This window comes from Pezoporus wallicus, unplaced genomic scaffold, assembly GCF_028554395.1.
Source record: "Pezoporus wallicus isolate ANWC-B61680 ecotype Strahan unplaced genomic scaffold, APGP_CSIRO_Pwel_v1 contig_8542, whole genome shotgun sequence".
Lineage (NCBI taxonomy): Eukaryota > Metazoa > Chordata > Aves > Psittaciformes > Psittacidae > Pezoporus > Pezoporus wallicus.
This window is the reverse complement of record NW_026640148.1, coordinates 836,887-861,686: the sequence shown is the minus strand read 5'-3', so window position 1 is coordinate 861,686 and position 24,800 is coordinate 836,887. Positions and strand designations below refer to the sequence as shown.

At 51.4% G+C, this 24,800-nt stretch overlaps 1 protein-coding gene across 2 annotated transcripts; it reads left to right on the top strand.

Annotated features, from left to right (window-relative positions):
- The first annotated feature begins 1,171 nt into the window (after positions 1-1,171).
- CHST13 (carbohydrate sulfotransferase 13) lies at positions 1,172-24,752 on the top strand. 2 transcript variants are annotated; one of them, XM_057417706.1, is made up of 3 exons: positions 1,172-1,310; positions 21,042-21,118; positions 23,416-24,752. In XM_057417706.1, exons 1-3 carry the CDS (start codon positions 1,217-1,219, stop codon positions 24,259-24,261), a joined length of 1,017 nt encoding a protein of 338 aa, XP_057273689.1. In that variant the 5' UTR covers positions 1,172-1,216; the 3' UTR covers positions 24,262-24,752. The 2 variants fall into 2 exon arrangements, with proteins under 2 accessions (XP_057273689.1, XP_057273688.1); XM_057417705.1 differs by having other exon boundaries at positions 21,039-21,118.
- Positions 24,753-24,800: the final 48 nt, after the last annotated feature.

Sequence of the window (24,800 nt, the reverse complement as noted above, 5' to 3'; positions counted from 1 at the left end):
AGAGGTTACAGTCCCTCCCTGTGGGTATCAGACAGTTGCAGGGCTCAGGAGCTGACGTTATCTTTTAACTGGTTACTGCAGACACTACTGTGCCCTTGCAAGGAGCTGTATCAAGGTCTCAGTGGTGGTCTCATTTACATTGCCCCTCTCTAGGCCATCCAACAGGGACGACTTTTCCTCTGGTCTAGTGGCAAGCGTCCCTGCCTGCGGATGGGGGTTTGAACTAGGCAAGCTTTAAGGCCCCTTCCAACCCAAACCACTCCGTGATGTTAAAGAGCTCTTTAATTTCATGATCACAGCTCAACTTGGAGTTCAAGACACTGCTCAGGTTCTTATTTTGTTCCAGCTTCCTTCACTGCAATGAATTCCTCTTCCTGGTTTACTCTGCCTTAAACAAGGGCAGAATGAAGCCCACCATGGCCACACATCTGGAGTCTGTCATTCCTAGAGGCTCCTCGAGTTGTTCTCTCTTTCTAAAAGCTAAGTGTTCCAGGGATGGAGAAGCAGCAACTGATTGGTGTCAGTGGGATCCCAGCTCCCATCCTGGCTTCCTAATGTGCCAAGTGGCCTTTGAGTACATCTTGAGTGTATTCTACACAGGTGGGTCAACAGCATTGCTGCTATTTCAAAACTGGGGCAACAGAAGGCTGAGAGCTTGTTTTCCCTGCAATTACAGAGCCTGGAGGTTAGAGGACGTGGTGAGAGCGCTCTGTGCTCCTGCTTCCCAAAAACGTGGGTAGATTGGTAGAAAATTATTCTTCTTGTAACGTTGTATAATTAACCGTCAATATAACTTTATTGCTTGAGTCAGAAGTAGGCAGAAGGGTTTTTGCTTTCGGTTAAAGACTGCAGTGCCGGTGGGGGCAGCCCAGAACACAAAGAGGAGGTCTGTTGGTGTTATTTTAAGCCCACGAAACTTTGCGATGCTTGCGAAACGCTGAGAGAAGTCCCCAGGAAGCTCCCGCGCTCGCCAGCACATCCGTAACTCTCTCTTCTCCCGTTCTAACCCTACCACGGCCGTTCGGTGGGAAGCGCGGGCCCGGCACCGGGCAGGGAAACGCCGCCGGTCCCGCTCCCCATCCCCATCCCTGTCCTGCATGGGGCGAAGTTCCCGTTCCCGCGGCTGATCCGCGGCGCGCTCACTTCCTGCCGCGGCGGGGCGGAGCGCGGCGCGGGGCTGGCGGGCCCTGTCCGCGGGGCGCTGCGCGGCCGCGGGATGCGGCGGAGCCGGGCTCCGCGGATGGCGCTGGCCGCCGGGCTCGGCTCCTTCCTGCTGGGCGTCTTGTACTTCCAGAGCAGCTTCCACCCAGGTGGGTCCGCCGCGGAGAGGGGGTGCGGGACGGCGGGTAGGGCTGAGCCGGCTCCGGCCGTCACCGCGGGGTCGGGGCGAGCCGGTGAGGTCCGGCGGGAGCGACCCACGGGGGAGCTGGAATTCGGGCTCGCCGGTGAGCTCGGCTCGCTTCGGGGCTGGGAGCCTCGCTGCTGTGTTTGCTGGCGGTGCGGGGCCGGCACCGTCTGCAGCGATTCGTGTTGCGTTGTTCAAGCAAACTTCATTGCGGTGCCCGTCCCGTCCGGTGTGAGCGGGGCACGAATGCTCCCGAGGCTGTGCCGGGATAGGGTAGGGAAGAGCTGTTCTGTGCCATGAGTGCCCGTTTCACAGCCGCGGCCACTAAAACTCCTGGGGAATCCTGCTGATTTGCTCAAGGGACTTTACTGTGTGCTCTTAGAAACATCTTCCACATTGGGAAACGATTCTGAGCTACAGTATAAACAGTTCTGTACTAGAGGTTATTTCCCTGCCTGCTTTCTGCTCTCTGGGGGAAATTGGCTCCTCTTCCCCTAAGAGATGTTACTGGGTAATGCCTGTAGTTTTAACAATGTACTAACGTTTTGTGCTTATAGCAGCAATCCATCAATGGGGCCTTTAAAGTTCCACCTTAAAAGTCAGATGGCTGATTTGCCTGAAATGTTAGATTTTATCGGGGGGAGCTAAATGAAAAGTGATTTTCCTTTTATACGGGCTGCTCCATCACTTAAATGTGTTTCCTTTCCTAAAAATAGACGTAGCCTTAACTTGTTGGCTGAATAAAATTGAAAAGCAGTTAGGTTTGGGCAAGCATTTGGTATTTGTAGGAGAGCATGTGAAGTCTGTCAAATGAATTCAGTAATCCCAGCAGAGCACGGTCAGTGCTGTATTTTGTAGTAACTCTGTTTTAAAGTAATGATACATGCGTCTTACTTTAGTATTGGGACTCTATAAAGCGCAGCACTGAGTCGGCTCTGATTCCAGGGCTCCTAATGGGGAGATAGTTGTGTTTTACCTTAGGTCTGCTTTCTAATATTTGACTGGAAAATGTGGCTCTTTTCAGGACTCTGCTTTTCAAATAGAGACTTCTGCGTGTCTGAGTCAGCAGAACTTTCTGTGCTGAGCTGACTTTAATCCTTTGGGTGATCTCAGCACTGTTTCATGCAGTTCCCATCAGGTCAGAGAAAGCAGGTGATGGTGATGGCATCTCATCAGGGGTTTAGGGGCTGGAACGACCCCTTGAGAAACACCAGGCGCGGCTCTAGGAGATGCAGCACCCTTAATGAACTGCAGATCTCTTAACCTGGGGCAGTGTGATTGCTAAAGGTGCTGTAGTTGGTCACAGGCCTGGGGTAGGACCCTCAGGTGGTGTTTGTCTGCAGTGGCAGCCCATTTGCGAGGGTGGGGAGCACATTAGAGGTGAAATCAAGTGATGCTCATGCCCTTTAAAACCCGGTTATTTTCTAGCCACAGTTAGTTGTCTCCCTTGCTCCAGCCTTCATTTTTGTGCTGTTTCTTTCCCTTATTATTTTCCACTTTAGTTTTCCCTTTCCTCTTCAGTCCTGTGTAAAACTCCCACTAACAGAGGAAAGCTCACTGCCATAAACAGAAAAGAAGCAAGCGAAAAATGCTGCTTTTCTTTTTACCCCAAAGGAAAACAAAACTGAGACCAGTTACTTGAAGTTTCGAAGTCAGAAGTCACAGTAATAGGTAAACGGCTTGCAGACAAAAAATGTCATCTTTAAAGGGGTGGTTGCCTGGGGGTTCTTTGGCGTTCTGGTTGTGCAGTGTCACTTGCTTTCTGTACAGTAATGAAGAAAAATGCTAGGAGAAGCAGCAGTGCTGTGAGTTTCCCCCTGGAACTGTCATCTCTTAGCAGGCTTCAGCACGTTGACTTGGCCACCTGCGGTCTGTTACATACAACGTGCTGAATTAAGCCTTGCTGACAAAGACAAGGAGCAGGAAAATGGGACGAAAACTGCTCCGTTTGCATTTCCCCCTTGTAGCTCCATCGGGGTAGTCGTGTGCCGGAGCGGTTTGCGCTGAGCTCCGTGGCTGTGCTGAAATAAGGGTTTCTTGTTCTGCCTTAGGAACACCCACACTCCAGCGTGTGCTGAAATAGCTAAATGCCACCAAGTTGGTTATGTTGGTGCTGGATGTGCTTGTATTGGAGTCAGTAGCAGAATCCCCCGTTGTCCCTCTCCCAGAGGCTGAAGTGGGTTTGCCAGCCGCAGGACAGGTGGGTGCTCCTGAGGGATAGCATCACATAGAATCATTGACTCGACTAGGTTGGAAAAGGCTTTTAAGATCAAGCCCAACTTGTGGGTTCGTGTGCTTGAGGGTGCAGCCTTCATATCCCTGGCTGTTTTATGTTGGCTTTCCTTGCTGCTGGCTGTACCAGGGAGCAGACATGGGCTATAGTCCTTACTCTCCCCCATCCATGGGGTCCTCTGCTCACTTCAGGTTGATAACCCGTCTGTCCTGTTGGCCTTCAGCTATCTCACTCCAGGCTTACAGTCTGTGTGATGGGGCATGCTCTACTTCCTCTTGTTTCCAGCTTGTTCCAGCACTGAATCACCTTCTCCAGGATGAAAGAAGGAAAACCCCTCCATCTCAACATGCTGCTTTATTTCTGCTCCAGGTCTGTCCAACTGCCCCATCCAGCTGTTGCTTCTTACATCTCTTTAGCAGCACATGGCACATATCACAGGCAGGAAACCATGCCTCATCGTTTTGGTGTGGTTAGCAGCCTTTTGATGCGCCAAGATGGATGTAGAAGATACCCATTGCCACCACTCTTTGGGATGGTTTCCTGTTCCCTAGCCCGGCATCGCCCAGCACAAGCAGGTCCTGGAGAAGCTCTTGCTTCTGATGGTTGCAAATGTGGCCTTTCAGGTTTTCTAAGCTATGCATCCATAGTCTGTGACTGCTCTTGTGAACTCTGGATTAGCTCCATCCTTGTGCCTAAAGATTTGTCCCTTTGGGAGGGCAAATAATTACAGATTGTAGAGTTTATAAGTGATTTGATTGAGGTCTTTCACCCTACAAATGCACCTATACATTGCCTGAACAGAGATACTGACGCTTAGATGTTAGCAGACCTTTACAAAGTGGGGATTTTTTTTCCCAGACAGGAAAGAGCCTGTTTTAGACCTCAGCTCCTTCTCATTGTTTAAAGGTATTTTGAGGCTGAAATTCAGGTGCTGCCTTGGGACATGAGCGTGGTTCACCCAGTCAGGGCTTTCTGAGACCAGGTTGTATTTGCAGCTGGCTGATGCATGTCCTCACCCATCCAGATAACGCTGCCTTCACCCTGGTCAGTGCTGCAAGAGGGGTAGGGATGTGGAATCCAAGATGTGCTCTGAGATGGTTTTGGTTTTTCTTCTTTGGTGTGTTTGCTTTTGTAATGGGGCACTTTTGCCCAGCTCAGGTTCCCCGTCATGGCGCTGGGATGCCTGGGATGCAGGAGGAGCCAGTGCTCAAAGGACCTGGATGTTTGTCAGCTAAGGCATTGTGTAAAGCGAGCTAGAAAGCTGTGTTTGAAGAAGACATGAAATGCTGTAGCTGTGACCTGCTGTGGTAAAAGAACCTGCCCGTTCCAGTGCTGAGGGCAGGGTAGTAATGAAGCCCATCTGCTCCTGAGAGCCAGGCTTTGGATGAGGAATGCTTTCTCTAGTCCTTCTTGGCTTCATACAGCTTCTGATGATCTCTGATCCATGGGAGAGAGCTGGGACGGGGAAGGAGGGCACTTGGCACACCCAGAGTTAAATCTGCGCCTGCAGAAGAGGATTAACATTTCAGTGGCTCTTCCAGGTGGATCCAGCCTTCGCATCCCTCCAGCATCCCTCTGGCTGTTTCTCTCTGGCAGCACATTCCACCTGCACTTTCTGCTTTGTCCCCATTCCCCAAACCCCTTTTTATCCTGCAAAAGGGACTCCACAAAAGCATCTTCTGGGAGCAGAAGTCCTTTGCCTGTGTAGGTGCAGGAAGGACCTTGTGGTGCTCATCAGTCAGGGAGATGAGTGCTCACATAGTGGCCAGGGCACTCCTGGGTTTATTACATGCTGGAGTTTCTTTCTTGGTCCTTGCATTCCGCAAGCATCCGAATGGAGAGCGTGAAAGCCTTCATCTTAATCCCAGTACAAACACAGCTGTCCTACCCAGGGCTCCTATCAGGAGCCAAGAAACTACAAAGGCATTAGGTGCTTAACTCCCATTACTCTCCCTTGGAGCTGAGTACCCAAAGAAGAGCTTAACTCCTCAAATACCTCTGTGGGGCCAAAGGGGAGGTGTTTCACATTAAGGCTTTGAGGAACAGCTGGGCAAAGGCCCAAAACTTCCCTTGTTAAAGGCAGTTAAAGAATGTTAGTGGTCTGAGAGGGAGGGAGCATCTCACTGAGTAGTGCTGGGATGAGCATCGCCGGGATGAGCATCGCCATGCCTAGCTCCTGCTTGCACTGATGCTGACAGCAGGGAAAATGGAGCTACCTTAATATCTGAGGATATTCCCCCCCCAGTAAAATCATTCATAGATGGAGGGGCTGGTGTCCATGGAGAGTTGAACACAGAATTCCCACCCTCTGTGGTCCAGACCAGTCTGCTCTCTCCCATACATGTATATGTGGAGCTTGCACTGATGTAAGCAGGGACACTGTCTCTGCAGCTTTGGGACAAGTCTATATTCAACTATAAGCCCTCTGCTATTTCCCCACTGTTTCACATGGATCTGTTAGTTTTTCCCTTCTTCAAATACAGCTGTCCCTTTGGCAGTAAAATCCTTCCATCAGGGGTGGGCGGTGGGAGGTATTGCTAAATGCACCCTACACATGCTGCTGCCCTATACAGATGTCCCTCTTCCGTGATGCTCCTCTCCAGATGCCTTGCTTCAGAGCTGGTTCTCATGATTTATTCTGGCTGGCCCAGTTTCTGCTCTGTTTGCACCCCATGTAATTCCAGTAAATGATCCAGTAAAATCAATTGTAGAGGTCTGATAAATTGGGTTCAGCCCCCAAATGTGTCCTTTGCAGCCTGGACTCGCTCTGTTCTCCATTTCCCAATCGCCTGTGACTTCCACTGGGAAGCCAAAATCTCAGTCTGAATCAAAGCCCTACGTGGGCAAAGGTGGGATGAAAGAGTTGCTCTGTATCCCAGGAGCTGGGTGGCCGCTGCTCAGATAAACTCCTCTTTCTGCATGCCCTCCGTAGGAGATCACCCAGCGTAGGAGGTAGCGCTGGAACATGTGGTTTGATTTTGTTTCTCTTATAGCTTTAATGAGCCAGGGAGCAAAGGCGATGCTTCATTTATTGTGTTGGAACGAGAGCGTGATGCTCTGAGGGGGCACACAGAGGACATGGGAACAGGGAAGGGAAGGGCAGCCCAGGGACTTGGTGTGAGGAGTGGCTCTGTGTGACTTGGGTCCTGTGCGGGAGTCATTAACCCAGCGCTGCATGGAGCCAGCAAGCCAAGGAGACCTGGTAGCCAGATGCAGTGATTAATATCTACAGCTGTCACCCCTCATTTAACAGCCCCCAGATTCTTGCTCCCCTCTTGCTGGGCTGAATCTGGCAGAGCACAGCAGTGCCCTGCAGCGTGCTGTGAGTCTGAGCCCTGCAGACAGCGCAGGGATTGCAAAAAGCAAACAGACCACAGTGCCCCTGCTCACACAGTGCCCTCAGGCAGCAAATACATCTCGGGGTCAGCCTCAGGCTGTGACTTGTCCTGCCTGAAGAATGGACTTTCAGTGTGAGAAGTGTGCACTCGCAGCCCAAAAGCCAACCGCATCCTGGGCTGCATCAAAAGGAGCGTGACCAGCAGGTCGAAGGAGGTGATCCTGCCCCTCTACTCTGCTCTTGTGAGACCTCACCTGGAGCATTGTGTGCAGTTCTGGTGTCCTCAACATAAAAAAGGCATGGAACTGTTGGAACAAGTCCAGAGAAGGGCCACGAGGATGATCAGGGACTGGAGCACCTCCTGTATGAAGACAGGCTGAGGAAGTTGGGGCTGTTCAGCCTGGAGAAGAGAAGGCTGCGTGGAGACCTTATAGCAGCCTTCCAGTATCTGAAGGGGGCCTATAGGGATGCTGGGGAGGGACTCTTCATTAGGGACTGGAGTGACAGGACAAGGGGTAACGGGTTAAAACTTAAACAGGGGAAGTTTAGATTGGATATAAGGAAGAAGTTCTTTATGTAAGGGTGGTGAGGCACTGGAATGGGCTGCCCAGGGAAGCTGTGAATGCTCCATCCCTGGCAGTGTTGAAGGCCGGGTTGGACAGAGCCTTGGGTGCCATGGTTTAGTGTGAGGTGTCCCTGCCCATGGCAGGGGGTTGGAACTGGGTGATCTTAAGGTCCTTTCCAACCCTAACTGATTCTAAGTTGGTGATGGGCTGGGATCAGGACCCCAGCCATGCCATCGGAGATCCACCTTGATCCTGCTGCCCACCCAGCCTGGCAGGACCAGTCGATGAGGGCACATCTTTGTGCTGGTGGGCAGATTGCTGTGAGGGAAGCAAAGCTCTCCCCCAGCATAGAAATGAGCAGGTTTCATTTTTCCCAGTCCCTTTGCATTCCCCCTGGCTGGGATGAATATCCTTTTGAATACCCCTCCCTTATAACCTTTTGAAGGCTCAGAGGCCAAGATCTGCCTGAATTTCGATGGAGCAGGTCCTTGCCTTGGAGAAGGAATTCAAAATCCGTTCAGCTTGCTCAAATCCATGCCTTTTAGCTTGCGGGGATAGCACCAAGCAGGTTTAGCTTCAGGGCACAGAGGTGCCCAGCCTTGAGCCAAGGAGTTGGGAATTCCTGCAGCCTGACTTGCCTGCTCCTGCTTCCCCCTGAGCATTTAATGTTTGGATAAGCTTTGATTAGATAAACAGTTGTTAATTTATGGGCAGATAGGCTGATGGGAACTTGGCTGGGAAGAGCTGGGAGCTGGTGTTCCCTGGGAAAAGGAAGCAGAGTTTCTCCTCGCTGGTTAGCACTGCAGCAGCTCTTGGGTTCGGCAGCGACATCTGCATTGAGATGGCTCATCACCATGCACCCGTGCAGGAAAGCCTGGCCACATAACCCACATCCTTCAGCAGCTCTGTGCTGAGATGAAAATCACCGTTTGGTAGTAGAAATGGTTGGGAACCTGGTTTTGAGTGTGTGAGTGCGTGTGGATTCGGTGTCTGCCTACTTCTGCTGTCTGTGCAGTCTCTGGTCCTTCCTGACCTAGAGCTGGGTTCCTCAGGCATCAGCCATTCCCAGCCTCTGCTTTGCCTCTACCCTATGAGTGATGCTCCCTGATGCCCTGGAGCAATGAGAGACAAATGCAGTCAGTGTTGCCAGTGATGCTGCTCTGCCTGATCACAGTCACCAAGCCCTCATGATGATGTGTCATAGCAACCTGGTCTAGCATGAGGTGTCCCTAACCATGGCAGTGGGGTTGGAGCCAGATGATCTTAAGGTCCTTTCCAACCCTAATTGTTCTGTGATTCTAAGGTGGCACCATCCCTGCAATGGCTCCAGTGGCAGGTCAGCAAGGCTTTAGCCTGGGCACATCAGATGGGTCTCTCTACTCATGGTACATGAGCGTGGAGGTGTGCCATGGAATGTTCTGGACCTTCACAGCAGTGCATAGGGCATGGTATGGCATGTGGGTCCCTTGTCACCTGTGGGACAGAGGGATGCTGAGGCCATGAGTGCTGGCCTATTGTCACAACAGTGCTCAGAGTTTATTCTTCTTTGTAAATGCTACTTGATTAATAGCCCTCCATCTCCTGGCTGCTCTCCCGGCCCTTCCAGAGATCAGACAGTGGGTTTGAGTGGTCTGCCCTGGAATGCTGCTCTCCCTGTGGATTTGCAGGCTCACCACTAGGAAACCTGATCCAAGCCTGCTCTCCGGCCAGATATTGCTTCACTGACCTTGCATGAAGATGGGTGATGTTGACATGAGGTTCAAAGGTGATGTTTGTGTGGATCTGCTGTGTGTGGGTGCCTCTAGGGCTGGCTCCCCTGTTCCGAGGGCTCTCTTCAATGCAGGACCTGGGAAGTAAGCACAGATCAGTTGGAGGTCAGCAATTCCCCATCCCCATTCCTACTGTGATGCCCTACGGGCACTGCTCCCTCCCCTGGCTGTAGGGAGCATCTCTGCATGGTCATGTTCCTTCATGGTGCGAGCAGGTGGCGAGTTGAGTCCTGCACACGTCTGCAGCGCCGGGCTGCTCTGTCTGGCAATGGTGCAGGGTAGCACACTAACTGCTGGGGCTCTTCCAAGTTTCTTCTGGCAGTATTGGAGGGATTGATTTCCTTTAGCTTAATAGAATCAGCAGGCGCAGGCATTGTGAGCCTCAGACAATGCTGGGGGAGTTCTGCTTCATGTGCCCATGAAGAGCTACTGGTGCATGTAGGTGCAGGACCCCCAGTTCCCTTCTTCCTGAGGTGTCCTTTGCTCTTTCCCTGTAAAACAGAGATGTCTTCAGAGCATCTGCTGCTCTCAGCCATTCTCAAGGCTTCACAGACAACAGGGAGGCAAACCCAACAACCACTCAGGCAAGCTGCTACCAGTGATGCTGGATCCATTGTGTCCCAGTGCTGCAGTGACCCTGGAGATGCTTGTATCACGCTAAATGTGCTGGTTTGGGAGACAGGGCTCTTTGGTGGCCTCCCACTATTAAATGCAGCAGGAGTAGGCTGTGTGCTGAGAGGTTACGTGCTGGAGATGGTTCTCCCTAGTCTCTAGGAAGATGTAATTAGCTTCTGGCCCTCTTTACAAGCTCATGCAGCTCTTCAGTGCACTGTAAAGCCTCTTGGCGTGTATCTTGTGGCAGTGTCTCCCAGGTTAACAACCTGCTGTCGTTTAGAAAGGCAGCTCACAGCCCCCCAGCTGCCCAGAGCATGGTGAGAGCCATGGAGCAGAGCCAGTGTGTGCCGTGCCGGGCGCTGCCTTGGGAAGGGTTTGCTGAGTGTGCATTTCTTCCTCGATCTGTTCGTTGAGGCTTCCATCAATTACAGAGCTGACAAGATGGCTTGAAGCAGATTAAGCAATCGTGTCCTGGAGCCATGTGATGGTAGACTCCTTTTTTCCTGTGTGTGTGCAGGTAAGCTGTGCGCTGAGGGGATCTGCTGAAGCAGACCTGATTGCAGGCAGGTCCTGAGCAAGTCCTGGTCCCCCAGCACATGGCCTCAGCTGAGCAGAAGGTATGAGGCTGGTGCAGGTGGTCTCTTGGCTTGGTAGATCCATGCTGCTGTCTGAGCCCAAGAGCTTTCTGCAGCAGTGGCTTGCCTGAGCCTGTCCTGGTGATCGGAGCTGCAGGGGTACAGACAGCACCGCAGTGTGCAGGGAGATGCTGGGTCTGTGGTCCAGCATCGCCAGTTGAAAATCGTCCCCTGTGCATCCCAGCTGGAATCTCTGCTTTGGCACTGCCAGCACAAGCCCTTCTGCTGCAATTCCTGCTGAGCAGCAGACGGGAAAGGAGGAGTTTATTGACAAGGAATGGAAATGCTGGCAGGTCAGGCTTGCATTATATATGCTAGCAGCCAGCTGGGGCCAGGAGAGCGACAGCCATAATGGGGAGGAGAAATTACTCTTGGAAAGCTTCTGGCGTGGCTTGCAGGAGGAATTAACCATTTGAAGGCATGAAGTTGCAGGGTACTTGGGCACAGACACTTTATTTGCTCGCAGAGGGCTGTATTCCTGCTGGATACTGGGAATTCTGTTTCCTATAAAGATCTTAATCACAGTGCTTGTGACAGCAGAGAACTGGGCACGCTGCCCCAGCAAAGTATATCCCCCCCACCTCAGATGCTTGTGATCCTTCTATTAAACCATCCTGACATCTGGCTCAGGCTGGTACTAGGTGAGCAGAGCCTCCTGCCATTGAGGAGACAGGAGAGTGTAGGAAGAAGCACTGGATGGAGTGTCCAGACCAACTGCTGTTGGCTCCGTTCCCCACAGATGATGCCTTTGGCAGGTCTCTTGAAGCAGCTGGATTCTTTCTGTCCCTTTCTGCATGATTTATTGTGAGCTAACCCCATAGCTGTCAGCCTTTTCCATCACTTGATTAGCAGTTTCCCTGGCTGATCCTTGACTCAAGTTGTCTAAATTGGGATTGAAAAGCCTTCCTTGGAAAACAAGAGCCCGAGATGTCTCTGGGTACGTCCCTGGGTATGGCTGGTGACGCTGTGGTGATCCAAGAGGTGCCATTAGTGAGAAGTGAGGAAAAATTGCCTTCAGAAACAAAGGCCATGTGAGAAAGAAGGAATCAAGAGAGGAAAGAGCTTTCATGAGGCTTTAGAGAAAACAAGGAGCTTCCGTATGTAATTTTAGTGTCTTCCTAATGGCATTGGCAGAACCTCCTGGTTCATCAGGAGTGATGCTCAAATGGTTTTGAAGCACATCCAGCAGACAGATCTCTGAATCACAGTTGCTTCTGGAACCAGCCACTACCAGTCCCTACAGCCTGCGCTCCCTGAACAGGAGGCTGCAGCCTGGATAGAGCAGGGATGTGAGGTTCAGGAGTCTATTCCAGGCAGTTGTTAGAGGCTGGAGCTGTCTCCTGTTAGAGGGAGGGGGGAAAGAGGAGCAAAAATAGTTAGGATAATGGTTATTTTCCTTCCCAGTGTGTGAGACACGCAGCAGGAATCTGAACTAGTGCAGGATGTGCAGACCCCAGCTCATGTCAGGAGTTTCATGTTCTTTTTGTGGCAGCTTTAAAACAATACTGATAACACCCCCCAGACCTCCCAGCGCCTCTGTGGCTGCTGTTGGAGCAGTTTGTGCAGCATATGGAGGATGGAGCTGGCTGCAGACCCATCACTGCTAACCCAGTGTTCACTGCAGAACGCTGAGCTTGCGCTGCAGATACTCTGTGGGCTGGGTTTGGCATCCAGGCACGAGGAGCAAAGCACACACAGGATCCCATTGTCCCTTCTGACACGTAAGTGTCCCTGCAGCCTGGTGGGATGTGTCCATTGTAGGGATATTGATGTGACATTGTAGGTGGGGATGCGCTCAGGGTCACACTAGCTTGCACACCTCGGATGGTGAAAGGCCAGCGCTGTGCCCTCTGCTTCCTGATGGATCTGTAAGAGGATTAATAGAAGCGGAGCATGGAGGTGACGTTGTCGGCAGTGCTTGCTATGGTTCTTTGGAGAGCGTTCAGCAGAGATCCCTCTTTTTTTAGTGGTTTGGAGAGAAACCAAAATAGCTCCGAATGCTGGACCGCTGCCCCGCTCCCATCTCACATCCCCCGTGGTGCTGAATGGGACACGCAGGCTGTGATGTGGCAGTGGTTGGCTTCACCTCGTGTCCTGTTTCCAGCCATGGTGTGTGCCAAAGGCACAGCAAACCCTGAGGAGTGAAGCATAGACCTTAGGCAGAAGCTCTTCCCTGTGAGGGTGCTGAGGCGCTGGCACAGGGTGCCCAGAGAAGCTGTGGCTGCCCCATCCCTGGCAGTGTTCAAGGCCAGGTTGGACACAGGGGCTTGGAGCAAGCTGCTCTAGTGGAAGGGGTCCCTGCCCGTGGCAGGGGTTGGAGCTGGATGAGCATTAAGGTCCCTTCCAACACAAACCAATCTGGGATTCTATGGTTTAATACGCTCAAGGCTCCTGGGGTGCCCATACCTGTTTGCCCTCAGACTTCTGTGCTTGAGGGCCCTGGGCTGTGAGTGATTTGCACTTTGTGGATGGTGTAAGTGTCCCAGTATCAGGCAGAGAGAGCTCCATCCCTCAGTGCAGCATGCCAGAGGCACTGCCATCCTGTGAGCCATGGCACAGGGTCCCAGACAGCAGATGACTGTGCAGACATCAGGGATCTCACAGACATCGAGCATCTCGTGCACAGATAAAGACAGGTGTACTTGGATGTTTGGTCCTACTTCAGTTCCCAAGGCCATGCATTTCCAACCCAGACATTCCCCACAACCTCTGGCAGGCTCAGCCGTTCCCTGTCTGGCTGGAATGAGAGCAGGACGTGTACTCATCCCATCCATCACTTTCCATAGAGAATAGCTTAGGACATTCATCCACACCCTGCATTAGCATTTCCTGAAGGCATCACGCTCCTTTGCCCAGCTCTTGCCCATGGACCGCTGCCTTCCAGCAGTGCACATCCTGAGAAGAGGGAATGGTTTTTCCCATTAAAGGAGACGTGGTCAGTCGAATTAGCCCATGTAAAACAGTGACTCATTGTCCCCTCTTCATGGTGTGGTTCTTGGCTGGAGGGAGACGGTCCTTAGTGCCAGGGAGCCTGGCTGCTGTTACCATGCAGTGGTACCACACAGCCCTGGGACTCTGGAGAAGCTGCAGGGAGGTGGCTGCCCAATCTCTGTGTGTGTAGCAACTGTGTGGTTTGGGGCTGGAAATGCTGTAGGAGGGTTTGCCCAGGGGATGGTATCTATGGAGCATGTGCATTTAGTGGAAGGAGGTTGGAAAATGCACCTTTCCCTCTTATCTGAGAGGTTTGTACAGCAGGGCTTCCTCAGGAGTGAGAAGTGCCGCCTTAGGTCATTGCCTGTGATACCTCTTATTAGGAACATGGCTGGAAAGGAGGTACTGGGGGTTCTTCATCAGCAGAAACATGGGCTGACAATGACAGCTGGGGATGGGGTGTCCCATCACCTTTCAAGAGCCGTCTGTGGCTGCTTGGAGTTGGCCTTAAGTAGATTCCCAGAAAGCCAAAAGGGTCCTCTGGGGGAAAGGGGAGGAAGGTCTGTGCGATAGTGGCTGGTAGGGCTCCCCAATTGGCAGGAGTGGACCATTGTGCAGCCTTCATCCCTCTTCTTCTTCTCCCTCTTCTCACCCTGAAATAGTACTTTGGCACAGCAGCTAAAACATCACTTTTAGGTGACCCTGGTGCGTATGGTGCTGCAAAACCACCATCTCCCATATGGAAGCGTGTGTGGGGTCACCCATCCGAGCTGATGGGCGAAAAGCCTGTTGTACCTGGGCTGTTCTCTGTCTAAACCTCCTCATAGGCACGTCCTGTCTTGCCCCGCTCAGGTTTGCCTCCAGGCTGCTTTTATCTGTGGCTTTTCCCTTAGCTTTGTGGGTAGCCTCTTTGCAACACATCCCTGTTTATCCCTCTGCAGTTTCTAAGTGCCGGAAGGTGGAAGGGGGGGTGATGGTGGGTGAGTTACTTGGTTTGACTGTTTCAGAAGGGCTGGGGGGGGGGGTAGGTGATATGTAGTGGTGGAAAAAAGCCTGAGCTAAGCTTTCAAGCATCCCTGTGCTGCTGGGACTTGGTTCTGTCTGATCCAGCCAAGTTCAAGTCAGTTGGTTGGCTTAATATCTGCTGGATTAAACAGTGTTAAGTCAGGACTACATGAACCATCAATTGGAGCATTCTCCCGAAGGGGAGCGCTCCTGTCTCTGGGCATGATGCTGTACTTGTCTCATTCAGCAAGACCTCTAAACAAGGAGCCAAAGGTCCCAAAGCAAGCACAGGCATGTGTTTTACAGCCCGTGTCCTGTGGTACCACTGGGGAAAAAGTGCCTTTTGCAAACGCATAGCAGTGGTAATGCTAAAAGCAGTGGTTAAAATGGTAATGGTAAAAGCAATGAAATACTCTTCATGAAACCCTTTGATAGACAAGCAGTTGAGCTTCAGACTCGGGTGTGTGTTTTACCCCCATCCCTGTGAGAACAGGTGTATTTGGGTTGTCTGTGTTCCTGGGGTGTGTGACACCAGTGACAGTTGCCAAGCTGCTGTGATGCTCCTTGTGAGAGGTGGCTCCTGGCTGGAGATGGAGATGAAGAACAATGGTGACATCCATGTAGTGGCTGTGCTTGAAAATGGAGTTGTATGGCTCAAACCCAAGCTACCTGGAGGCAGTTTCTGAGCTGAAGGTTAGGATGCAGTGCTGGTGAGAGAAGAACTTATTCAGTGGTTTCAGAGGGGCAGTTGAGCTTCCAGGTCCTATGTTGATGCCTGGGGTTATGCTCAGCTGGTGACATTGAGGGATGCCATTAAATCACTTGACGGCTTTGCAGGGGACAGGGATGTGCCTGCTGCAGACCTGCCCCAGGAGTTGGTTGTGTCTGAATTCACAAAGCTGAAGGGTGCATTTAAGCAAATCAAGCATGTGGCTGTTGGATTCCTTTTCTAGCATTTCATATTTCCTATATCCCTGGCTTTTTAGATGCAGTACAAATGAGCAGTCGCAGGATTCCAAGTCGATCAGATTGCCTCTTTGCTGAAGCCAGAAGTTTGCATTCCCAACTCAAAACCTTACAGTAAAAGTAAAAATAGGGATGGGTGATGGTTTTAACTCCCAGATGTGCTCCCTTAGCTCTGAGGGGGGTGTGAATGACAGAATTACCATGCTGTTTCACAGCTGAATGCAGCATGCAGGGTAGCAAGTGGTCATTGATTTGAGCATCTCCATCAAAGAGAGGTCACTACCTTCAGCAGTGGTAAGTCAGAGGGCCTGGAGTTTGCTGTGGGATTGTGGTGTTTGGGTCCTTGTTTTGCAAAGTAGTTATCTTTAAGATAAACCAACCCAACAACCAGCCCTCGTGCTTATGTGGAAGTGAACAAATGTGTTCACCAGTACAAGCCAAAGCAGAAAAGCCAGAGCTTCCTAGAATGAAACCACTTCCTTGGGACCAGCACTGCTCAACCCAATAGCTCTGAGCCTTCCAAGCAGGGCTTTCTTTTCCTTCTTGGATGTTAAAATTGAGATTTGGACCGATTCAGCAGCCAGTGGCTGCAGCAAGGGCTTGGCTTTGAGTAACTCTTTTAAATGAGATGGCAGGATCCTCTCCGTGTCTCTTGGGTGCAGTTATTTTAACAGCGAGGAGCCTGTTTCCATGAGGCTGCGTTTCTGCAGTCAGGGATGAGTGAGGCATCGCTGCTATGACTGAAGCACTTGCTCATTGCCATTGCAGGTGCTGGGGAGGTGTCAGTGCTGTCTGGAACAGCTCATTGCTGTGTCCACAGAGATTCAGGCCCTCATTTCTGGCTCTTTCAGTGACTGATCTCTTTACACTATAGAGCTTTGGCTGTTGCTTCCCCTTTTGGTAGAGAACAGTCATACTGTTCTTATTTGTTTCTCACTGGCAACTCTTCTTTCTCTTCTTCCTGCTGCATGCCATGTGTGCCAGGCAGCCAATTCATGTCACTGATACCTTTTCCTACGTTCAGGTCCAGAATCCATCACAAACATGAAGCCATCACAAATGTGAATCCATCACAACCCCATCACAAATGTGAAGCCATCACAAATGTGATGGTTTCACATCCCACTCCCCCAAGTTCAGAGGGGGTTTTTGGTCTGAGATAGAGCATCCTTTTTCCAGTGGGGCTGCAATGGGAGCTGAGTCTTCCTGCAGCCCAAGCAGGCAGGAGTCCCAGTCACCCGCAGGGAGTTGCAGGCTGTCATTATCACTCAGCCGGATCATTTTGGGTGAGCAGGCACCACAATTTGCTGTTCTTTTTTAGGTTTTGTGCAGACACAACAGGAAGTGAAGCTGGGGCTGTGAGACAGTAGCAGGGTCAGGATGAGCTGCTTGGGGCCCCTGGGTGCATTTGCATGGGTGCCATCCCTTCAATTCTCTTGGCTGGAGACCACTGAATCTCCAGGTTTTAACCCTCTCCAGTGTTTCATATTGGAGACCACACGTGGAACATTTGACTCCTTATGGCTGCAGGGTCCAGCCTGGAAAATGCCTGAAAGCTCCATCCTCCAGCCCCAAAGGAATTGGGATTCCTCCTGCTGCATCTCAGCCAGACTCCCACAGAGCTGGGGTTTCCAAACCTCTTCCGAGTTGGCACTTGAGTCAGGGCATGAAGATGTTCTGCATGTGAAACACTTCCCATCCCTCTCTGCTGGCCTGTTCCCAAGGGACATCCTGGCTCAGCACACACATCTATGGGGAGCAAGTCCTGGGATCGTCTGATTGCCCCACAGCCCTTGTCATCAGCTCTGGGTCTGCCTTGGTCCCAGGAGAGCAGAGCTGTCAGTGCTGCAGGTGAGGGGTACCAGGTGCTATGGGTAGTGGTATTGACGTCTTTTTGCTTCCATGGCAAATACCTGATATGTTTCAGGTCTTCATTTGCCCTTTTATATGACTGGCAGCTGATAGCACAGAACTGATGCATCTGGGACCTCCTGCCACCTCCAGCAGCAAAGTAGCAGAAACTGCTGAATTCCAACATTGTGACATTAAACTATTGAATTTCCACTCCCCTGGTCCAGGAAAAAGCTTGAGTTTCCCTGTTTGGTGTCTGTCTCTCCCTGCCATGGCTGCCTTTCTCACTGCTTTGGCCATCGTCAGTTCTATTTCTATATCAGCTCATTACTCCAAAGTAAAACATTGGAGATGGTTTACTGGAAGTCTGCCTTCTGCCCAGCATTTCCCATGTGAACACCGTCTGCTTTCCAGTTGCTTGCATCCCTTAGAGTTCGCCTTTTAAACCTCATCTCCTCTGCCTGAAGTACCTATTTCCTGCGGTCTGCTGTATCCCATCCATTATATCTGGGTGAGCATCTACCACATGAGCTTGATCTATGGGAATGGCTTATTTTGCTCACAGATGAGGTTGCCACGGGTATGAGCTGCGCTTTACCAAGGCCGTGTTGATTTTATCCCCCTATCCACTTGCACCCACGTCTCCTTGTTTTCTTTCCTCCACACTGTTTTCCAAAGCCGTGGTAATGCTGATGTCAGCCTGGCAGGCTTGTTGCTGCCTGAGCCCTGTCTCCAAGCCAAGCTCTTCACTTCAGGCACTGGATTTGCTGTCGTGGTTGCAGAGAACCTCCCTCCGTAACAAAGAGTCTCTGCAGCCAAACCAGAAAATCCTTTCTCTGGTGCTTCCAGAAGGCTGGAATGGGCATGATCCAGGCTTTCCCTCACCTCACACGTCTGGCTGTCTTTGCAATCAGCCAGTACACTAAAAGGTTCACTTTAGCCTTTTCCAAAGAGAGCTGGTGAGTCGCTGAAACACAGCTCCTCCTGCGGTGTCGGTGTCACCCCACTGCAGAATGGCTTTGGGATTGATGGGGCAGGTCTGTGCTATAGGGGGAAAGGAGGGAGGGAGCACGTTACCTTTTTAAGCTCTGACGGAAAGGCTGGAAGCACTTGTAGCACAGGAGGCTCTAAAATGGGCCTGAGCTCATCAATGTCGCTGCCTTAGCATGGGGGTTTTTGGTCACTTGCTCTGCACCATCCTTATTTCCTTACCTCATCCTTCGAGGACACAAAGGACAAAGGGGGTATTTCCTTTTTCAAAACATTTTGGATTTGGGTCATGGACAGACACCGTCTTAGTACTCGTGATCCGAGTGGTGATCCAGCAATTGCTAAGGGCTGATGTTTTCTCCTCCTCGGAAACTCGATATATCTTGGCTAAGCGATATCTTTGCTTTCGGATATAATTGTGGCAATGCTCAATTTCCGTGGATTACCACTGCATGTGGTGGAATCTGGGAACCTCAGCAACAAGCTGTAAAGTCCGGAGGAAAGCCAGGATGCAAATATCTTGGCAGCTCCCCCGTGATGGGAGATCCTGCTGTACTCAGGGCAGTGGTGCCAAAACACAGCACCAACCATTAATTTACCCAGATGATAACTCCCTCCTCAACACTGCCATGTCCTTCAGTATTCCTTGGCCTTCCCAACCTTCTTGGAGTCCCAGGAGCATCCCAGGGGTGGTTAAGCTAGTGTCAGGGGGAATGGGGTGAGTGACTTGCTTTCAGAATGAATGAGTGGAAGAAGAGGGATGTGTAGGTGCCATTGCCCATCTGCACCATCAGATGGTTTGGGGATGCTCTGTGCACAGGCAGCCTATCTCCAGTCTCCATTCAAGCACACATCCCTGGCTGTAGGTATCCATAGGTATCTGACCCCTGCAGAGGATGGATACTTTGGTCCCAGGGGCGCACGCATTGGCTGCTGCCCTCCACATGCTGCTCACGGATGCGTCTGCTGCATCCGTCTGTGCCACAGCGTTTAACACTGTCTCCAAAGCTCATCCTTGCACCTGGTTTTCTCCTTGGGATGCTGGGTACAGCGTGAGCAGACAGTTTCTGAGGAGGGGGGAGGTTTCCCTGCAGTTGGAGCCTATGAAAACCTGCTTTTGGGCCAGAAGGGTTTGGCGCACGCCTGCGGCAGGGATGGTGTCATCGCTTTGGATGACAGATGCAGTGAGTATGGAGCATTGGTGTCCTCCCCTGCCAGCTCCGGCTCCTCCAGCCACACAGGAGCATCCTGGTGGTGTGGTTTTTGCCTTATTTGCTTTCTCTTCCCCTTTTTCCTCCTGGAAACCTGTAACAGTGTGAGCACAAAGGGATCCCAAGGGGGTTGCTGCTATCTGGAGAAGGTGTCTTATTCCCTGCCAGCTCTTGCGCTGGAGAAAGGCTGGAGGAGATCCATCTTACAGTGTTTCTGCTGGGGCTGTTGGCAGGAGGCATGTGGAGTGCAGCAGGCTTCAGCCAGGCTTGTTCCTCTGCCTCAGGAGCACTGAAAGGTGCAGCCCAGAGCAATCAGAGCATGGATTTGACCTGCCCAACCTCTGCTCACTCCATTTCTTAACAGTAGATGTGCTTTTTGTTCATCCTAAGGAGCCTCCAGCCAAGCCAGCCCGCTCTATCCCTGCCATAGAATGGTTTGTGTTGGAAGGGACCTTGAAGCTCATCCAGTTCCAGCCCCTGCCACGGGCAGGGACACCTTCCACTAGAGCAGCTTGCTCCAAGCCCCTGTGTCCAACCTGGCCTTGAACACAGCCACAGCTTCTCTGAGCACCCTATGCCAGCACCTCACCACCCTCATAGGGAAGAGCTTCTGCCTTTTATCTAACCTGAACTTCCCCTTTTTAAGTTTAAACCCATTTCCCCTTGTCCTATCGACCTGTCCATGTCCTATACCCTTGTCCATGACCTGACTCTGCACCAGACGCTGAAGCCTTTCCTGGGATGGCATTTCCCTGCATCCCAGTGCCGCAAAGGCAAGAGCAGTTTGCATTTCTAGCAGCTTCAGGTCAGTGTGAACCAGCCAGGGTTTGTTATGTCCTTCTTAAGAAGGGTTCTGCGTGATGCACGTGTTAATCTATAAACCAAATGCCTCCACTTTGCTTTACTAAATATAGGAGAAGCGTCTGCTGTGCTGCAGGTCTTGCAGACAGCGGGGTCACGCTCTTAAACTAAACAGGAGTTTATCAGCCCCAACAAGGAATGGGACTCGGGTTCAGTGCTCTCTGCTTGCAGACTGGAGCTGCAGTGAACTGAGTTTTCAAGGTCCATCTCATTCCCTGTCATTTGCAGAGGGCTCAGCCTGGAAGCGTGAAACAGGGCACCTCTGGGACGAGTATCTTGCGTACGTTGGGTCTTGCGCTTATCTTTCGTTAGCACAGATGCTGTTTCACCCTCCTGTGGGGTAACTGATACAGGGGATTGAGGAAGAACCCGAACCTTCGTGTTGAGTCACATCTCGATGAGTGCAGTGCTGCAGGAAGTGTCATTTCCCACAAGCACACAAGCGTACGGGCACTGCTGATGAAATCTGTTGAGGTCAGGCCATCATTTCCCCCTAATTACAGCTCCAGAAATGAAGGATGTTTAGCTTAGACCCTGGTGACTTTGTGCTTTTGGAGCAGTTTTCCCTTAAAGCAAAATACAACACATGAAGATGGGATTTGGATTTTTCCTTGTAGTTATTTAGGTTCAAAAGATGCCATTTGGGGCTTGTAGAACAAATGAGCTTCTGTCTGGTGGTGGCCAATGAACTAAAAGATCTGATTTTTCTCTCTCCTTTTCCAGCAGAAGATGGGGTTATGGGATCAACCTGGCAGGGTAAAGCTGGTCGCAGCCCACTCCAGGCCCTCTATGAGAGTGACCAGGTAAGGGAGATGATGGGCGAAGAGGGAGTGAAGTGCTGGGAGCTGATGCTTTCTTCCACCCCACCAGTGTATGGGGCACTGCGCTGCCTCTGACTACCCTATGGTCCCCATGGCTGGACCTCTGGCCATGTCCATGGGGAAAGATCACACTGCTTTGGAGTAATTGTTGATAAAGAACTTGGTTCTTGGGCAGACGCTTTCATTACTGGTGGGCTGAGCTGGGCAAATCTGGGAGGTTTCAGCATCTGAGAGTTTCAAAGCCAGCTCTGGGCCACTGTGGCAGGGCAAGAGCATCGTTACTGCATTTCTGAGCTAATAATGGGTAGCTACTAGGTTGAGTGCTATATATGTGTACAAACATATATAAAGCTGGACCCAGCCATGAGGGGTTTATAATCCTGGGCTGTCTCAGCCCTCTCTATCACCTTGACCTGTGCCAGCCACAGTTGCTGAAGAAGGGGCAGCCAGGCACAGTCTGTGCAGGGAAGTGTTCCCTTAGTGGTCTCTGCCCATGCAAGGATTATGCTGCAGGACAAAGCACAGTCACTGCTTGGCCTCCTTTCCATACATGATGCTTTGTGTTACTGTCTAGGTTGATGCTTTTATGTCTATAAGCAACCAAATTAACATTTTCTTTGGGAGGAAGGGCAAGCGTGGACTTGGCTGCGATGCTGACAACCCCTAATGCTACTGGAATGTCCTGGTGTTACTTCCTTAAAAGTGATAGTTGATTTCTCTGGCTTTTAAAGAGATGGAAATGAAGGGAGCAATTTTGCTCTGAAAGAACTGCAAGACTTGCACTTACTCCTGTGGGTGGCTGTTGAGAAGTAGTCACATTTCTTTGTTGCCATGCCTGCAGACAGTGTCTGTCTGTCTCTGATCCAACAGTTTTGAATTATGGAATTAAGGAAAAAAAAAATCACATTATTAGAATGCCTCCTTATTTTTTTAACACTTGCAAAAGGCAGTTCCAGTTATGAAAGGTGATGGACCATTGGTTCTTGTCTGAAATGAGCAAATAAAAGATGTTTCGATGGGAAGGATTGGCTGTGTTGCAGGGAGGTGTACCATGAGTATGCCTCTTCAGGCATATGCTGTTATGTGTTGTTTCTTCTTCATATCCAAGTAGCCAACAGTGTCAAAGTCGTGTCTTGATAGCAGTTATTGTCTATTAACCTGCATTTCCTCCACCTGAACATTTTCCCTTATCATCTCCCTTTTGGAAGGAGCAGGGATGGGAGGCTTTCTCCTGCCCCTGACTCAGGTTACTGCCTGTGAGGTTCCTGGAGAAAGTGGTGACTAAAGTGACCTGGACAAGGTTATTTCTTTTGTGGGAATGAAGTCCATAATCCAACAATCCATCCCTTGCAGGAGGAGCTGTTGTCATGTTGCCACATGGGGATCATTGCATTGCATTAGAGCAACATCTCCATGGGGTCAAAGCGGCTCCCGGGGTAGGAAATGGGTGGTGAAGCTGGTTGTGGTTGTGGTTGAGGCTGTTGGAGGTTTCCAGTGGAGATCTCAAGGCTAAATGTGAAACCTTCCACCCCTCGTGAGCAAAACGGGGAAGGAGTTGGCAGGAGGAGGAGGAGGGGACCTTCCCCCTCAGAGTTCCTGGAAATAGTTATTTCCCCAGATGTTTTAATGATGTTTTGGGAGTTTTGATGACAACCATGACAGGAAAGGTCACATCCTGATATCTGGAGGGGGGAAGTTAATGCAGGCGCTGCCAGGCCTTAATGTAAAGGCCAGATGGGGTAAAGAAAAAGGACCGTATGTGGACTCCTCATCCCTGTGCACAAAGGAGACCGCGACCAGCGCTGAGGCATTGGACTGGCCCATATGGAAGAAACCTGAGCCACTCAGGAAGGGCCCCACCATCATCTTCAGCAGCACCTCCATTGCGCCCTGCCACCCCACCTTACCTCCCGCTGTTAGCCCAGTATGTGGGGGATGCTGTAACAAGTATTCCCTTTATTGACTCTCTGCACTACCCATTCTTCCCTCACCCCCTTTAACTTGTCTCCTCATCACATTTTATTCTTTCTTTTGTCCCCAGCAGTGCACCAGATCAAGCTGTGTTCCAAGTCAACACCATCCCCCAAAATCCCACATGGGTGACTGCCAAACCCAGGAAAGGGGATGGAAGGGGGACAGTCATGGGCCAAGTCTTGGGTGTAGAGCGCGATCAGCATAGAATCATAGACTAGTTTGGGTTCGAAGGGACCTTATGTTCATCTAGTTCCAACCCCCTTGCCATGGCCAAGCTGGTGAGTGTCTCTTTCTTTCCCCCCTAGTTTGAGCAGTCGTCGCTGCAGGCAGTTCACCAGCAGAGACGGGAGCTGTTGAGCAACATCTGCAACCGCTACACCCGCAAGCGTCGTCTCCTGCGCCCGGATGACCTGCGGCACTTGGTGGTGGACGACACACACGGGCTCCTCTACTGCTACGTGCCCAAAGTGGCCTGCACGAACTGGAAGCGGGTGATGATGGTCCTGACGGGGCAAGGCAAGTACCGGGACCCGCTGGAAATCCCTGCCAACGAGGCGCACGTCTCGTCCAACCTGCGCACCCTCTCCGAGTACAGCGTCCCTGAGATCAACCACCGCCTGCGCAGCTACCTCAAGTTCCTCTTTGTGCGGGAGCCCTTCGAGCGCCTGGTCTCGGCGTATCGCAACAAGTTCACCCGCAGCTACAACACGGCCTTCCACAAGCGCTACGGCACCAAGATCATCCGGCGGCACCGGCAGGAGCCCAGCGACGCGGCGCTGGAGCGCGGCGATGACGTGCGCTTCGAGGAGTTCGTCTATTACCTGCTGGACCCACGGACGCAGCGGGAGGAGCCCTTCAATGAGCACTGGGAGCGGGTGCACTCGCTCTGCCACCCGTGCATCGTTCACTACGATGTGGTGGGCAAGTATGAGACCTTGGCCGAAGATGCCAACTACATCCTCCAGCTGGCTGGGGCCGACACGAGCATCAAGTTCCCGTCTTCATCCAAGACCACCAGGACGACGGATGACATGACGGCCCAGTTCTTCCAGGACATTAGCCCTTTCTACCAAAGGAGACTCTTTAATTTATACAAAATGGACTATTTGCTTTTCAACTACTCCATCCCCTCCTACCTCCGCATCCGATGAGGCAGGGACTGGGGGGAGAGGTGAGGGAGAGCTGGGTAACTCTCATCTTGCCACAGTTCCTCTCCTCCCACTCTGTGCTGATCTCTTGGTTGACTTCCTCCCTATGCCCTCTCCATTATGGTCTCCTGATCCTGATGGTCTCCACATCCTGATGCCGTGTTCATGCATGGATTGGAGGGAAGACATCTCTCAAAACACTGGGGCTGGAGCTTTTCCTTCCCTTTCCCTCCACCCTTCATCTCCAGGGGATGGTGGTGGGACCGGACATTGCTGGGTGGGAGGGCTTGCCTTGGATGGGGACTTTCTTTTAACTAAGAGACTCCTCTGTAGCTCCAAGTCTTGGGAAGGCTCCTTTTTTCGGGCAGGATCCCTTGAGGTCTTTCCCCTCCTCACTGAGCTGTTTGGGGTGGACATGGCATCTCGGGGAGGGGCAGGGTCGACTGTGTCAGAGACTTGCATAGCTCCTGAAATAAAGCAATAATTTAATGTAAGTTGTTCCTCTCATTTAAAATTGCTCCCATCTTTTCTTTTTGGCCTTA